This window comes from Anomaloglossus baeobatrachus, chromosome 4 (genome assembly GCF_048569485.1).
Source record: "Anomaloglossus baeobatrachus isolate aAnoBae1 chromosome 4, aAnoBae1.hap1, whole genome shotgun sequence".
NCBI lineage: Eukaryota > Metazoa > Chordata > Amphibia > Anura > Aromobatidae > Anomaloglossus > Anomaloglossus baeobatrachus.
The window spans coordinates 503,925,261-503,939,934 of record NC_134356.1 but is presented as its reverse complement, the minus strand read 5'-3'; the positions used below and the strand labels follow the sequence as shown (position 1 = coordinate 503,939,934).

General features: G+C 40.3%; 2 protein-coding genes across 3 annotated transcripts in view; one reads left to right on the top strand and one right to left on the bottom strand.

Moving 5' to 3' along the window:
• Nucleotides 1–14,674, top strand: part of FAM227B (family with sequence similarity 227 member B) — a 756,766-nt gene that overhangs the window by 193,549 nt on the left and 548,543 nt on the right. The gene's annotated exons all lie outside the window — the stretch shown is intronic.
• FGF7 (fibroblast growth factor 7) overlaps nucleotides 6,664–14,674 on the bottom strand; it is a 100,359-nt gene continuing 92,348 nt past the window's right edge. For both annotated transcript variants that reach the window (XM_075342756.1, XM_075342757.1), the window contains exons 3-4: nucleotides 8,181–8,287; nucleotides 6,664–7,625 (exon numbers count right to left, since the gene is read on the bottom strand). In XM_075342756.1, coding sequence (XP_075198871.1) covers nucleotides 7,431–7,625; nucleotides 8,181–8,287 — 302 coding nt within the window. In that variant the 3' untranslated portion in view covers nucleotides 6,664–7,430. The remainder of the gene's footprint in view (nucleotides 7,626–8,180; nucleotides 8,288–14,674) is intronic.

Here is a 14,674-nt window from a genome sequence, read left to right as displayed (position 1 = left end):
TTTTGACGCTGGTAGGATTGTTGGAAAACACTGTTTCCTAATAACCTTGGCCAGATTAAGTGCAGTGCTTATTAGCTAGATGGCAGTGGTGGTGGTTCTCCTAGGCAACAAGTTATAAACAAGAGAAAAGAAAAGTGTTACTATCTTAAGAATGGCTGCAAATTTTAACAAGCCATTTATTGTAAAAGTGCTTGTTTTTACAACCGCTATTCAACTGTATCCATCTATGAAGATGGAATTAACCCTTTAATTGCAATAAAGTTGTTATGGAATTAGTTGGTGATTAAACAGTATCTCAGATTTGGGGTTACATAGAGAAACATGCTGATTTGTGAACCAAATTATTTTATATAAATAATGCCTGTATTTTGTATCCCAAAAACAATCTCAATTTTATTTTAGGTTATCTTTTCAGTGATTTTTTTGGATTATTATGGGGCGTAGGATATTTGCATATTTATATTGTTCCTTCTGAGACATCTATCGTTACTGTTGCCGCAAGCTCTCATTTTTGTCTGCCATCCAGTGTATGCTGGCAGCAGAGTTGTGTACCAGACATGGCGTCTAGTCACTGGGGAGAAGAAATTTCAGCTGTGCCAGACTTTCCCGTTATGATTTGTTATTTTGTAGAATTAAAAGCATATGAGACAGATACAGCTTAATAAGTTCTTTTTTATATAAATAACATCAGTTTAAATAACTTAAAACAATAATGTTCAAATACAACTATAATATAGTTTGATGCTATGAACCAGAATGCATTAATAACTGCTGAAAGCTATATGTTCTAAGAACAATTAAACAAAGTATAGTTTTATATTACATATAAAACAAGTCAGTTGAACTTTTGTTATATTTTCTGAGAGATAAAGGATCATTTATCCACACTTTATTATGTAAATGATTATGACCAAAAAGTTGTGATTGTTTAACTTCTAATATTAGTTCTGTACATATTCTTTATTTACCCAACTTTTTTTTATTAGTTGCTGTTGAAATTATGCTACATTATTTTATGGTTGCCAAATATTTATGTATTTTTATGCAAGGCAGACAAAGGCAATAAACCGACTTGTAGCTCTCCCATTTTGTGGGGGTTTTTTTTTCGGACCTGTAACAATTCCAGGGCATTGAGGGTTACAGTTCTGTTATGTGTTTTTGGGGCCATAGAGATTAAGGGAGTCTGAACCAGGCATGTGTTTTAGGATAATGAACAAAAGTTACTGAGTTTTCGAAAAAGAAAATTATGGAATATATTCTTAAAGAAGGACTTTCACACAAATGTCTTACACAACTCCACTCCTCCTCCACCACCACCTTAATTTAGCCACTGAAATGGGTTGTCTACTACTCAACAAATTGCCCATACTAACTGTTAACATGGCTGTAATGATATAAAATAACCCATATATTTAGATTCCAGACAAGTGTTGCTCTTCCTACGTCAGCACTTTGTTTTTCGGTCTCGCCTGATTGTCCGCAGCCTTCATGATTCCATCAGAACAGAAGTCTGCTCTGATAAAATACTGAAAGGCTGCAGTAGATCAGCAGCTGCGGATTGGCTGCAGCTGTCACAAGTCATAACCATGTCACGTAAAAACTGAAAAACTCAGCACGGACACTGGAGTGGTGTTGGTGTGTATATGTTTTTTTATTTTATGTGAATCACTTTAGAGGCTATTGTTGTCGACGTGTAGTGGGCAACCCCTTCAACTCATTCCAGCCAAGTCCAGTATGTAATGTTTTGCAGGTTTTAGATGTACTTTGGAGGTGCACATATATTTTTATTTTCATTAGGTGTCCAAAGTCAAGGAGAAGATAATTTGAATATGATAAAATGTTTTTGATTGATTCTCACATTATAAAACCTTGCAGTGTATATAGTATTCCTCTACAGCTCTACTGACCTTAGAGGATATGGACATATAGAGGGGAGCTTTCGATTAAGATATTTCTCTGCTTAAGGTTAGGACAAGGTACCTTCCCTACCAAGCCTATCAATTCATTACATGACTGTCATGGAATACTACATTTCCTCTGCCACTACTGCAGCAGAAATGCCTGGCAACGTGCAGCTATCCCCGGCCATAACAGCTGATATGCAGGATTATCAAAGCCATACTTCCATCAACTGAGAGCAAAAACAGCTGCTGCTTCAATCGGGGCTGTATTAATAACACATTCTCCTTACATAATATTGCACACATTCCTGTTTCTAAATTTATTTATTCTGGGCATTATTTGAAATAATTGTGAATAACTAAAATCTTTTGTGTGCAGAAATAATTGCTGCCATAGTAATTCATATTTATTTCTTAAACACTAAAATTGTTGGGCAGGTGATCAATATTTTTACAGTCATCAACTTATCAGTGACTGGATTGCACATACAGTAATAGAGGAATCTTTCATTCTACATTCTTATTTGAACCATGGATGATGATGATCTCCTTTGGTGATGTTATACACGGAGCAAAAATATAAACACAACATGTTTTTGCTCCCATTTTTCATGAATTGAACTCTAAGATCTAAGACTTCTTCTATGTATACAAAATGCATTTTCTCTCAAATATTGTTCACCAATTTGTCTCAATCTGGGTTAGTAAGCACTTTTTCTTTGCCAATGTAATCCATCCACCTCACAGCTGTGGCTTTTTGCACAGGTGTGCCATAGGTTGGCTACAATAAAAGGCCACTCTAAAATTTGCAGTTTTACAGTATTATGAGGGTCCGGGGGGTGTCATAAAAACAGTCAGTATCTGGTGTGACCACTATTTGCCTCTCGCAGTTTAACACATCTCCTTCATATAGAGTTGATCAGGTTGTTGATTGTAGCCTGTGAAATGTTGGTTCACTCCTCTTCAATGTCTGTGTGAAGTTAATGGATATTGTCTACAACCTGAACACACTGTCGTATACGCCGCTCCAGAGCATCCCAAACATGCTGGATGGGTGACATGTCAAGTGAGTATGCTGACAATAGAAGAACTGGGCTGTTTTCAGCTTGTAGGAATTTGAACAGATCCTTGCAACATTGGTCCATGCATTATCGTGCTGCAACATGAAGTAATAGTCATGGAAGAATAGCAAAACAATGGGCCTCAGGATCTCATTGTGGTGTGTCTGTACATTCAAAATGGCATCAATAAAATGCACCTGTGTTCATTGTTCATAACATATTCCTGCCCTTACTATAACCTCACCATCACCATGGGCCACTCGATTCACAATGTTGACATCAGGAAACCACTCACCCATACCACGCCATACATACAGTCTGCCATCTGCCCTGTACAGTGAAAACCAGGATTTATCCATGAAGAGAACACATCTGCAAATTGCCAGACACCATTGACCGTAATCATTTGCCAACTTAAGTTGGATACGACAACGAATTGCAATCAGTTGGAGAGCTCAATGAGGACGATGAGCATGCATATGAGCTTCCTTGAGATAGCTTCTGATAGTTTGTGTAGAAATTCTTTGGTTATGCCAACTGACTGTTGCAGCAGTTGTCTGGGAGTCTCAGATGATCTTGGAGGTGAAGATGCTGGATGTGGAGGTCCTGGGCTGGTGTGGTCACATGTGGTCTGTGGAGGCCGGTTGGATGTACTGCCCAATTCTCTGATACACCTTTGGGGATGGTTTATGTTAGAGAAATGAACATTCAATTCATGTACAACAGCTCTGGTTGACATTCCTGCAGTCAGCATACCAATTTCATGCTCCCTCAAAACTTGCGACATCTGTGGCATTGTGCTGTGTGATAAAACTGCACATTTTAGATTGGCTTAAAATTGTGGTTAGCCTAAAGCACACCTGTGCAATAATCATGCTCTGTAATCAGCATTTTTATAAGCCACACTTGTGAGGTTGGATGGATTATCTCGGCAAAGTAGAAGTGCTCGCTAACACAGATTTCTAAAATTTATGAACAATATTTGGGAGAAAAAGTCTTTTGTTTACATAGAAAAAGTCTTAGATCTTAGAGTTCAGCTCATGAAAAATGGGAGCAAAAACAAAAGTGGTTGTTTATATTTTTGTTCAGTGTTCTTTGTTGTTTGTAGTAATAGTCGGATGGAATGTAAATGGAATGATTGCTATAAGGGTTATTTAGCATTATTTATCTTAAGAACTATGATGTTAATTTGCACACTCAATCTTTTCATTTCATTTGTGATATGTTAGTTTCTGTTTTTTTTTACCTGGATATATAAAATGCAACATAATTCTGATTTTGGAAAAAAGATGTTTTCCTTGTTTTTAGTGTTAATAGTTCGATCCTTTTTTAATGTCTTGTAATGAAAATATTAAGCTCCATTTATGTTCCTAGATCAAAAAAATAAATTTACCAAATGGTTGAAAAAATGGAAAAAATAAGAAAATAACCTATTCTCACCAGATAAATCCACAGCCTATCCTACACCATTTGCTCTGGTGGTACCTGTCAGTCTTTGTTTATCTTGATGAAGTGATGACTTCCCTGACTACCCATGTGATTCCTGCAGCCAGTCTTGGACCTTAGCCTTGTCCATTATATAGAATAGATGGGGATGTCATCAATGCAGTAAGGTAAACAAAGACTGTGCAAGAAAACCATAGTGGTGACGCTGTAGCTGCATTGAATTTGTCAGGTGGTAAAAGTTATTTTTGCATGTTTATCTATTTAAAGAGGTTGACCAACATTAATTTTTGTTTTGCCAAAAATTGATTAAAAATAATAAGCGGAGGCATTAGCACTTTCATGGATCCAGTGCGGGCCAGCTCCGGTAGTGATGTGTGCCCAGTTCACAATTTCCAGCATTGATGTAGCCTATATTTTGCAACAGTGGTCAGGTGACTTGACAAGCACGTTTTCAGAGACTTCTTTGATAATGCGCTCTGTTATTGACTAGACCACTAAAACCAGTCACAAACTACATCAGTGCTGCTTCCTGAGCTGGCAAAGACCCCAGGGCAGACTGCGCTGTATCCATAAGGGCACTGGAAGGTGAGAATTCCTCTGTTTATTATATTAAATCAATTCTTGGTTAAAAAAAATACTGTCCGACAACCCCTTTAATATTCTAAAACCCCTTTGATGACAAACATTGTATAAATTCTTTCTTGAAAAACAAATTGCACATTACAAACCTGTTTCTAACATTTCTGCTTAGTAGCCTGTGTTGAGAAATACATTTTCGAATGTGCTGCCTGCCAAGTCTGAACAGCTACTTACATATGTTTGCAGATTTGATAACTAGGACAATTATACTAGTATATACCAAATATACCAGTATAGCTAGAATTTTACTGTATTTCTAGTGATTGGCAAATACTAAAATATTTGGGTTCGGGATATTTGTACTGAATACCTAGTACTATTCCAGTATTCATCACAAATAACAAACCTATTGCAAGTCAATGGGGAATCCAAGCATTTTTCTTGAAGATTTCCCAGAAAAATGCTCGGGTTACCTATTGACTTGCATTAGGTTCATTATTCATGACTAGTTGTGGGCGGACCCGAACTGTAAAAGTATCCATGGTGGGCGGTTTCAAAAGGATCCGGGGGGGGCATCTGACTGCAACCAATCACAGACGCCAAGATTGCCGGTGGGTGGGGGAAGCAGTGAATATAGATGAGCAATAATGAGCGGCCCCGGGAGAAGAATAAGTGGCTTGGAAGCAGTTACAGCTGTGCCGGAGAATCGTTAAGTATAGAGCGCTTGCTCTAAGGCCATGTGCCCACGGGAGCTTTTTGCTGCGGAGTTTGCTGCGGAAAACCTGCGGATTTTTCTGGATTTTCCAGATAAATCCGCACGCAGTTCTAGCATGTACAGGCACTCCCCATGTTACCCTATGGGACATGGGGAGTGTCTGTGTCCACGCTGCGGAAAGTGCGGCTGCGGAATCTCCTGCGGAGATCCCTCAGCCGCACCTAACTGCATGTCAATTATTCATGCGGATTTACTTGCGGAGATCCCGGCCCTCCGCTATGGAGATAGAGGCCGGGACGTCCGCAGGTAAATCACGTGAAAGTCCGCATGTTTCCCGCAGCTATTATGCTGGAAACTCGCAGCTAAAAATAGCTGCGGATGCCGGTGGGCAGCTGCGGGAAACATGCGGCCGTACCTGCGAATATATCCGCAGGTACGAGCGCCCGTGGGCACATGGCCTAATTCTCCTATCGCTTCTACCACCATTTTTATGCGCCGGATTCTGGTCCCAGACAAATATTCGGGATCAATTCCAGGCCGGAGACAATTCATTTTAAGTCCGGTTAGTCTTGCTGCTTCCGGATATCTGCAAGTTCGCCCATCACTATGAATATCCAGAACCCAAATAATTTATTGTGTTTGCTCATCACTATTTCCAATCTTTCAACACTGATGGGTCAGGTACAGAACACTGACATTACAACGTATGTCAGCTATGTAGCAATATAGGACATTCTAGAAAATAAATCCATCCCAATACCATAGCCATCAGTTTCAGAGGTGTTCATTAAATATTTTACTTTCTACTTTAGTCAATATTTACGTAACAAATAAAATCGTACAGATGAACCCCTATAAATTATAAAGCATTTCTCCAATTGACCACTGTGTTAAATATTTCCCCTTTCAACCAACAAAACAAATTGCGACTTACATGAACAACTGTTTAAGAAAGAGAATGTTTTATAACTGAAATATTTTTATTAGGTCAGTATTGCAAGAAATGGATGTTTCCATAGGTAGACCAAACTGCACATAGACAAGTGAGTAATGTAGTACTGTTGGTTTAAAATATGAGCAGCATCTGGCATTCATAACAATGGTGGGATACCCTCAGAGGATGAATATATTTGTGAATGCCATAGTCACAAAGGTAAAACTATAATTTGTTTTATATTATGGTGTGCATATAGTTATTTCACTAAGAATTGCTTAGGTTCAGCTCAGTGTCTACATGCAGAATTGACTTGAAAATCTGACATCACTCCAGCAGCCTCATGGTCCAACATATTTTACATAACACTATTATCTGCTTTTTTAAAAAAAATAAAAAAATAAAACATGTTTTTAGCAGCCATATTTGACAAGCAGATTTACATTTTAAATATAAATCATCAGATGATCAAGTCAATCCTCCTTCTTTGGGGTTGGATAATTTAACAAAAATAATACCCCTGGATTATTACTAAGATATGTTTGTACATCTCTGTAGAATTTTTACAACTTGTATTTAGCTATATCCTGTTTTGGGTATATTTTGAAAGTTTTTTTTTTTCTCCTCCTTTTCTTTTTTTTCTCTGGTGGAAGTCTTTAACCTCCACATACATGTGCAAGTCCAGCTTGTTCGGATTTTCAGTAGTAGATCCAGCTTTTTCTTTTGTATGTATTTATTATTATAATTATTAATATTATTAAGGTAAAAAAATATTCTGCTGGAACTGATAATAGTTAGGATGTTTGAATTGGAAGGAAGTGAGAGCTTTTATTTTCTTTCTTGGATTTCTTTCCTTTTATTGGAGACCCTTTATTATTCAATGCAACAAACATCTCCTTCCCGTTATGGGTCCAATTTACTGATGCGTACGTGTTGTATTTGTTCTCCTGCATTAGCTCACTAAAGTTGCAGTCTTCATTGCAAAACTTCTGCAAAGTAAAAACAGCACAGAATGTTATCTATTTTGCAAATGAATGTAAAACATGTTACTTTTTTATCTCTTACTATATTACATTACATGTTACTGTTAGCTTGGCACTAGGTATCATAGCAGATTGATAAATTTGTGCAAAAACAAATACAAGTGTACTTTGGATAGGTGAGTTAATTAAACAGATGGAAAATAGTGCTATGATAAGAAAATAATATATACTCACCCATATTATCCCCGTAGTTTCAGTGCCACATCCTCGATTCTCCCCTCTGGTCTTCTGCTTACTTTGGCTGCAGCGGTATATGGCATGAGACCGCTGAGGCCAGTGATTGGCTGCAGTGGTGAGGCTGAGTATACAGATTGTGATATTTGCAACCAAGTGTAGGATTGATGGAGGACCATCAGGGAGGATCAGGGATGGGGTGCTGGGGATGAAATGGGTAGGTATATGTTAATTACTTAGATTGATTGTATTACTGACTGCGTAGCATTTAATTATCTAAGAAAATCAAAGTAATGATTTGGATATAGTATAGGGACTTTTTTTCACCTTTCCATAGAGTTTTCCAGATTTGTTCATGGCTAGAAAATATTCACTTTGAACTCCTTTGATTGCCACTATCCCACCAGCTGCTACTGTTCTGATCTCCAGAAGACCTGGGCAATGGAAACAGAATTAGAAGTTTTAATTTCCATTAAACTATTTCAGTACATATTTCTCATTTGATAAACTTATTTGAAACACTTTGCTCTAGTGATACAAATTACTTCCCTGAAGTTTCACAAATAAAACTACTTGAAACATTCACATTTTAATTTAGTGCAACCCTACATTTATTTGTGTTAATTACTGCAAGTAAAATCAAAGTGTCCACACAGCTATTCTTACTATTTTGCTTGCCATATAAAATTATGGCACCAATAAGTCTACTTATCTAAACAGAATAATATGATATAGCATAATATTAACCCCCTCACGACCTTGGACATACTGGTACATCCAAGAACATGTCCCTCCCTTTGATGCAAGCTCATGCAGCAAACCTTGTTTCCCTGCTGATCTAATCAGCCGACATGCGCCTCTCACAGGCATGGGTGGATAGGAGATTCACCCACACCTATTAACTAGTTAAATCCCATTGTCAATGTCTGACAGCAGGATTTAACCCATGCCTTCAGTGATCTCCACCCATCGGCAGCACTGTGACGTGATCATTGGGCACCGATGGTTTGTCATTACAGACGTGGGTCAACTGATGACCCCTGTGTCTGTCATGACGAAGTTCCGATTAGATGGTCACAGTGCCAAGTCTCCTAAGGGGACTAGTAAAATCAATAAAAGTGTAAAGAAAAATAAAGATTTAAAAATATGAGGAAAAAAAACAAAAACACCCTCCTTTTTCCCCATTGAAAATGAAACAATTAAAAAAAGTACACATATCTGGTATCGCTGAGTTCAGAAATGCACACTCTATCAAAATATAAAATAAACAAATCTGATCAGTAAACAGCGTTAATGAGAAAAAAAAATGCCAGAATTGTTTTTTTTTTGTCGCTGCAACATTGCAATAAAATACAATCAGAGGCGATCAAAGCGTCATATCTACCCAAAAATGCTATAACTAAAAACATCAGCTCAGGGTGCAAAATATAAGTCATCCCTGAGCCCCAGATCCCGAAAAATGTGAACATTACAGGTCTCTGAAAATCACTCCAGAAGCGTTATTCTTATTTTTTGACAAATTTCAGAATTTTTCCTCACCACTTAACCTCATAACGACGGCCGTACGACTTAAAGCGGCGGCAAAACAGGGTACTTATTCTGTTCCGCCGCTTTAAAGCGGCGGCCCGAAAAAACCCTGTAGCGCCCCCCAGCGACCGAAAATCTCGGGGGTTTCAGCTACCGGGGGTAGCTGAGACCCCCCAGATTATGAATCGGGGTGTTTTTTTTGGACCCCGATCATGTGATCGGCGGTATACACCGTATACCGACGAACACATGAAAAAAAAAGAAATGGCCGGTAAAACTGATTTCTTTTTCATCTGACATGATCAAACATGTCAGATGAGAAAGAAATCTAACCCCCTAGTGCCCCCAAAGCCCCTGGTACCGGAGAGTCCCCCCACCCCCACCCCTACCCCCACCGGACATCCAAAATGGCGCCGAAGCGCACAGAAAACTGCCGCCGGCGCCGGCTCTGCAGTCATTTCCCTCCGATCTGAAATGATCAAACATTTCAGATCGGAGGGAAATGTCCTCCCCCTGACCCCTCCTCCGGTCCACCGGAGCCCTCTGGTCACCGGAGCCCCCTCCGGTCTCCAGAGCCGCCTCCCCCCTCCCCCCTCCGGAGCGTGGAAGATGGCGGCGCACAGCGCGCGGCCGCCTTCATTCTGCTCTTTCTGCCGCATGTGACACGTCACATGCGGCAGAAAGGTGTCCCCAGGTCCCACTAGGTCACCCCCCGTCACCCCCCGTCACCCCCCCCCCCCCCCCAAGCCCCCGGTTATACGTTACCTGTCTGCCGCTCCGGGCCCGCGATCGCCGCATCCTTCTTCTTCAATGCTGGCGGCGCATGCGCAGACAGCGGCTGTCAGCTGGATCCCTGCAAGCAGGAATCCTGCTGACGTCGCTGATGCACAGGCTCCACTGTGGACCGGGGGAGGGTGAGTGCAGTGATCTGCAGCCACACTCCTCACATGGAGAGGCTGCTGTTCCAGAAAATGGGGGGTACGTTCTGTGAGCGTGCCCCTCATATTCTGGAATGAGGTTACTGCAGGTCACTCTGCCCTAGGTTGGACCGGGGCAGTGTGAGTGCAGTATTCTCAGATTACTGCACCCACACTGCTCATGGAGAGCTTGCTCTTCCAGAAAATGGGGGATACGTTCCCTGAACGTGCCCCCCATATTCTAGAAGATCCAGAGTCGGCGCGGGACCTCCAAAATGGATTATAGCGACCGGAATTTCTTTATTTTCAATAAATTGGTAAAAGAGGAATGTTTCGGGGAGTGTTTTTTCAAATAAATTTTTTTTTTGTCTTTTTTTTTTCTATTACTGACTGGGTTAGTGATGTCGGGTATCTGTTCAGATGCCGTGACATCACTAACCCCAGGGCTTGATGCCAGGTGACATTACAGCTGGTATCAACCCCATATATTACCCCGTCTGCCACCGCACCAGGGCGCGGGATGAGCTGGGGCGAAGCGCCAGGATTGGCGCATCTAATGGATGCGCCACTTCTGGGGCGGCTGCGGCCTGCTATTTTTAGGCTGGGAAGAGTCCAATAACCATGGCTCTTCCCACCCTGAGAATACCAGACCCCAGCTGTCCGCTTCACCTTGGCTGGTGATCTAATTTGGGGGGGACCCCACGTTTTTTTTTTTTTTTAAAAAACGCCTGGGGAGCCCTCCAAATTGATCACCAGCCAAGGTGAAGCTGTCAGCTGTGGTTTGCAGGCTACAGCTGTCTGCTTTACCCTAGCTGGCTATCAAAAATAGGGGGGACCCCACGTCGTTTATTTTAATTATTAATTTTTTGGGGGGCTAAATACAAGGCTAGGCACCCTTTAGTGCCACATGAAAGGCACTAAAGGGCGCCAGCTTAGAATATGCAGGGGAATGGGACGTTATATTTGTTTGACATCTATCCATTCATCCATTGTAGCATTTTACGCTGTGTGCCCACAATCAGGGTTTGCAGCGTTTTGGGCGCAGAGTGTTTTCCCTGTGTCCATAACGCTGCGTTGTGCAGTAGAAGCACAGTGGAAGGATTTTTAGAAATCCCATGCCCAATGTGCTTCTTTTCTCCGCAGCATAAACCGACCTGTGGCGCAGCTTCCCGAGCCTCAGCATGTCAATTTATGCTGCGGAGATGAGTGTTCTGTGCAGGTAGCATAGAGCTCCACAGCGGCCTGAACCCAAATCGTGGGCTTGGGCAGCTGCGTTCTCCCGTGGACAACACTCACATCTCTGCAGGAGGCTGACACTGTGTACTAGATGCCGTGTCGCTGGATCATGGCCACATAGCCTAACAGTGAGACATTTGTTGCTACAGCAACATTTTTGTGAAGTACCTGTGGATTCAAAATGCTTACTATACTCCTGAATAAAATCCAGTTTCCAAAATGGGGTCACTTGTGGGGGTTTTCTGATGTATAGGTACCCAAGGGGCCCTGCAAATGTGACATGGTGCCCGCAATTTATTTCAACTTTTCCAGAATTCAAATGGTGCTCCCTCCATTCCAAGCCCTCTCATTTATCCAAACAGAGGTTTTTGGCCACATGTGGGGTATCCCTGTGCTCATAAGACATTGGATAACAACCTGTGGGGTCCACGGTTTGTTGTTGTCTCTTGAAAAAGTGAGAAATTTGATGCTGAAGCAACAGTTTTGTGAAAAAAATGAAAATTTTCAATATGGCAACCTAAGCTTATCAAATTCTGTGAAGTACTCGTGGATTCAAACTGCTCACTATACACCTTGATAAAAGCCTTGAGGTGTCTTGTTTCCAGAATGAAGTCACTTGTGGGGGACCGCCACTGTTTAGGCACCTCAGGGGCTCTCCAAATGCAACCTGGCGTCCGCTATTGATTCCAGCCAATTTTGCAGTCAAATGGCACTCCTTCCCTTCCGAGCCCTGCCATGCGCCCAAACAGTTGATTTCCACCACATATAAGGTATCGCCAAACTCAGGAGAAATTGCACAATAAATGTTATGCTGAATTTTTTCCTTTTACTCTTGTAAAAAAAAAAGCTACCTGGTTGAAATAACAATTTTGTGGTAAAATTTTATTTTTTTTTTTTCATGGCTCAACGTTATAAAATTCTGTGAAGCACCTGGGGGTTCAGGGTACTCACCAAACATCTAGATAAATTCCTTGAGGGGCCTAGTTTCCAAAATGGGGCCACTTGTGCGGGGTTTCTGCTGTTTAGGTACCTTAGGGGACCTCCAAATGCGACATGGTGCCCGCAATCTTTTTCAGCCAAATTTCCTTTCTAAAATTCAAATATTGCTCCTTTCGTTCCAAGCCCTCCCATTTGTCCAAACAAAGGTTTCAGACCACATGTGAGGTATCACCGCGCTCATAAAAAAGTGGTTAACAAACCTTGAGGTCAAATTTTTGGAATTACCTCTTGAAAAAGTGAGAAAATTGATGCTAAAGCAACATTTTTGAGAAAATTATTAAAATTTTCAATATGACAACGTAACGTTAACAAAATCTGTGAAGTACCTGTGGATCTAAAATGCTCACTATACCCCTAGATAGAAGCCTTGAGGGGTCTAGTTTCCAAAATGGTGTCACTTGTGAGGGATTTCTTCTGTTTAGGTACCTTAGCGGACCTGTAAATGCAACATGGTGCTCGCAATCTATTTCAGCCAAATTTGCTTTCCAAAATTCAAATATTGCTCCTTCTGTTCCGAGCCCTCCCATTTGTCCAAACAGAGGTTTATGACCACATGTGGGGTATCGGCGCGCTCATAAGAAAGTGGGGAACAAGTTTTGAGGTCCATTTTGTTGTGTTATTTCTTCTAAAAGTGAATAAATTTGGGTTAGAGCAACATTTTTAGGTAAAATTTAATTTTTGCTTTTTTTCATTCCACATTGCTTTTGTTCATGTGAAGCACCTGAAGGGTTAATAAACTTCTTGAATGTGGTTTTGAGTACTTTGGGGGGTGCAGTTTTTAGAATGGTGTCACTTTTGGGTATTTTCTGTCATCTAGGCCTATTGAAGTCACTTCAAATGTGATGTGGTCCCTAAAAAACTGGTTTTGTAAATTTTGATGTAAAAATGAGAAATTGCTGATAAACTTTGAACCCCTCTAACTTCCTAACGAAAAAAAATTTTGTTTCCAAAATTGTGCTGATGTAAAGTAGACATGTGGGAAATGTTATTTATTAACTATTTTGTGTCACAGAAATCTCTGGTTTAACGGTATAAAAATTCAAAAGTTGAAAATTGCTAAATTTTCAAAATTTTTGCCAATATTCAATTTTTTTCATAAATAAACACAAAAAATATTGTCCTAAATTTGGTACTAACATGAAGTCCAATATGTGACGAAAAAACAATCTCAGAATCACCGGGATCCGTTGAAGCGTTCCAGAGTTATAACCTCATGAAGTGACACTGGTCAGAATTGCAAAATTTGGTCTGGTCATTAAGGTGAAAATTAGCTCCGTCACTAAAGGGTTAAATTAAGAAAAAATTATACATGTTTGGTATCTACGAACTCGTACTGACTTGGGGAACCATACTGCCTGGTCAGTTTTACTGTTTAGTGAACATGGTAAATAAAAGCCCAAAAAACATTGTAGAATTGCACTTTTTTTGGCAATTTCACTGCACTTAGCATTTTTTCCTGTTTTCCAGTACATGTGGCAGATTGAATGGTGTCATTCAGAAGTACAACTCGTCCCACAAAAAAACAAGCCCTCATATGATACTATTGACAGAAACATAAAAAGTTATGTCTTTTGGAAGAAAGGGAGGAAAACACGAAAACAAAAAACAGAAAATCAACAGGTGGGGAAGGGGTTAATAATGTAGATGAAACTTGTCAATATGCGAATCATTTGTTGTTCATGTTATTTAACAGACAAGACTACAAGTGACTTTCATACATAACACCTAGTTGAGTTTGTCAGCCAGAAAAGTGCCACGTGCAATTGTGCCAGTCAGGGAGGCACACTGAAATGTACCAGCAGCCAGCATGCCCCTATAGTATAATACACACATTGGCGCTACACTCCTCTCTTTCTCTAACATTAGCATAAATACAAGCAACCAATCTACAGACACTTAAATGCAATCTGTCAGTAGAATCTACCTCCTAAGCAGTCTATATGGGCACACAGGTAAAACGTCAGCTGAACAAAATGATACCTTGGTATCTGCAATCGGATGTCTTATTCCAGAGAAATCCACATTTTTCTTATATGTAAATGAGCTGTTCGAGGCTACGGGGTGGACACTGATCTGTATGGAATTCTGCCTCCAGAGCATATTATAAATAAAAGGGAGAGTTATCAGTGTGATATTTGATGG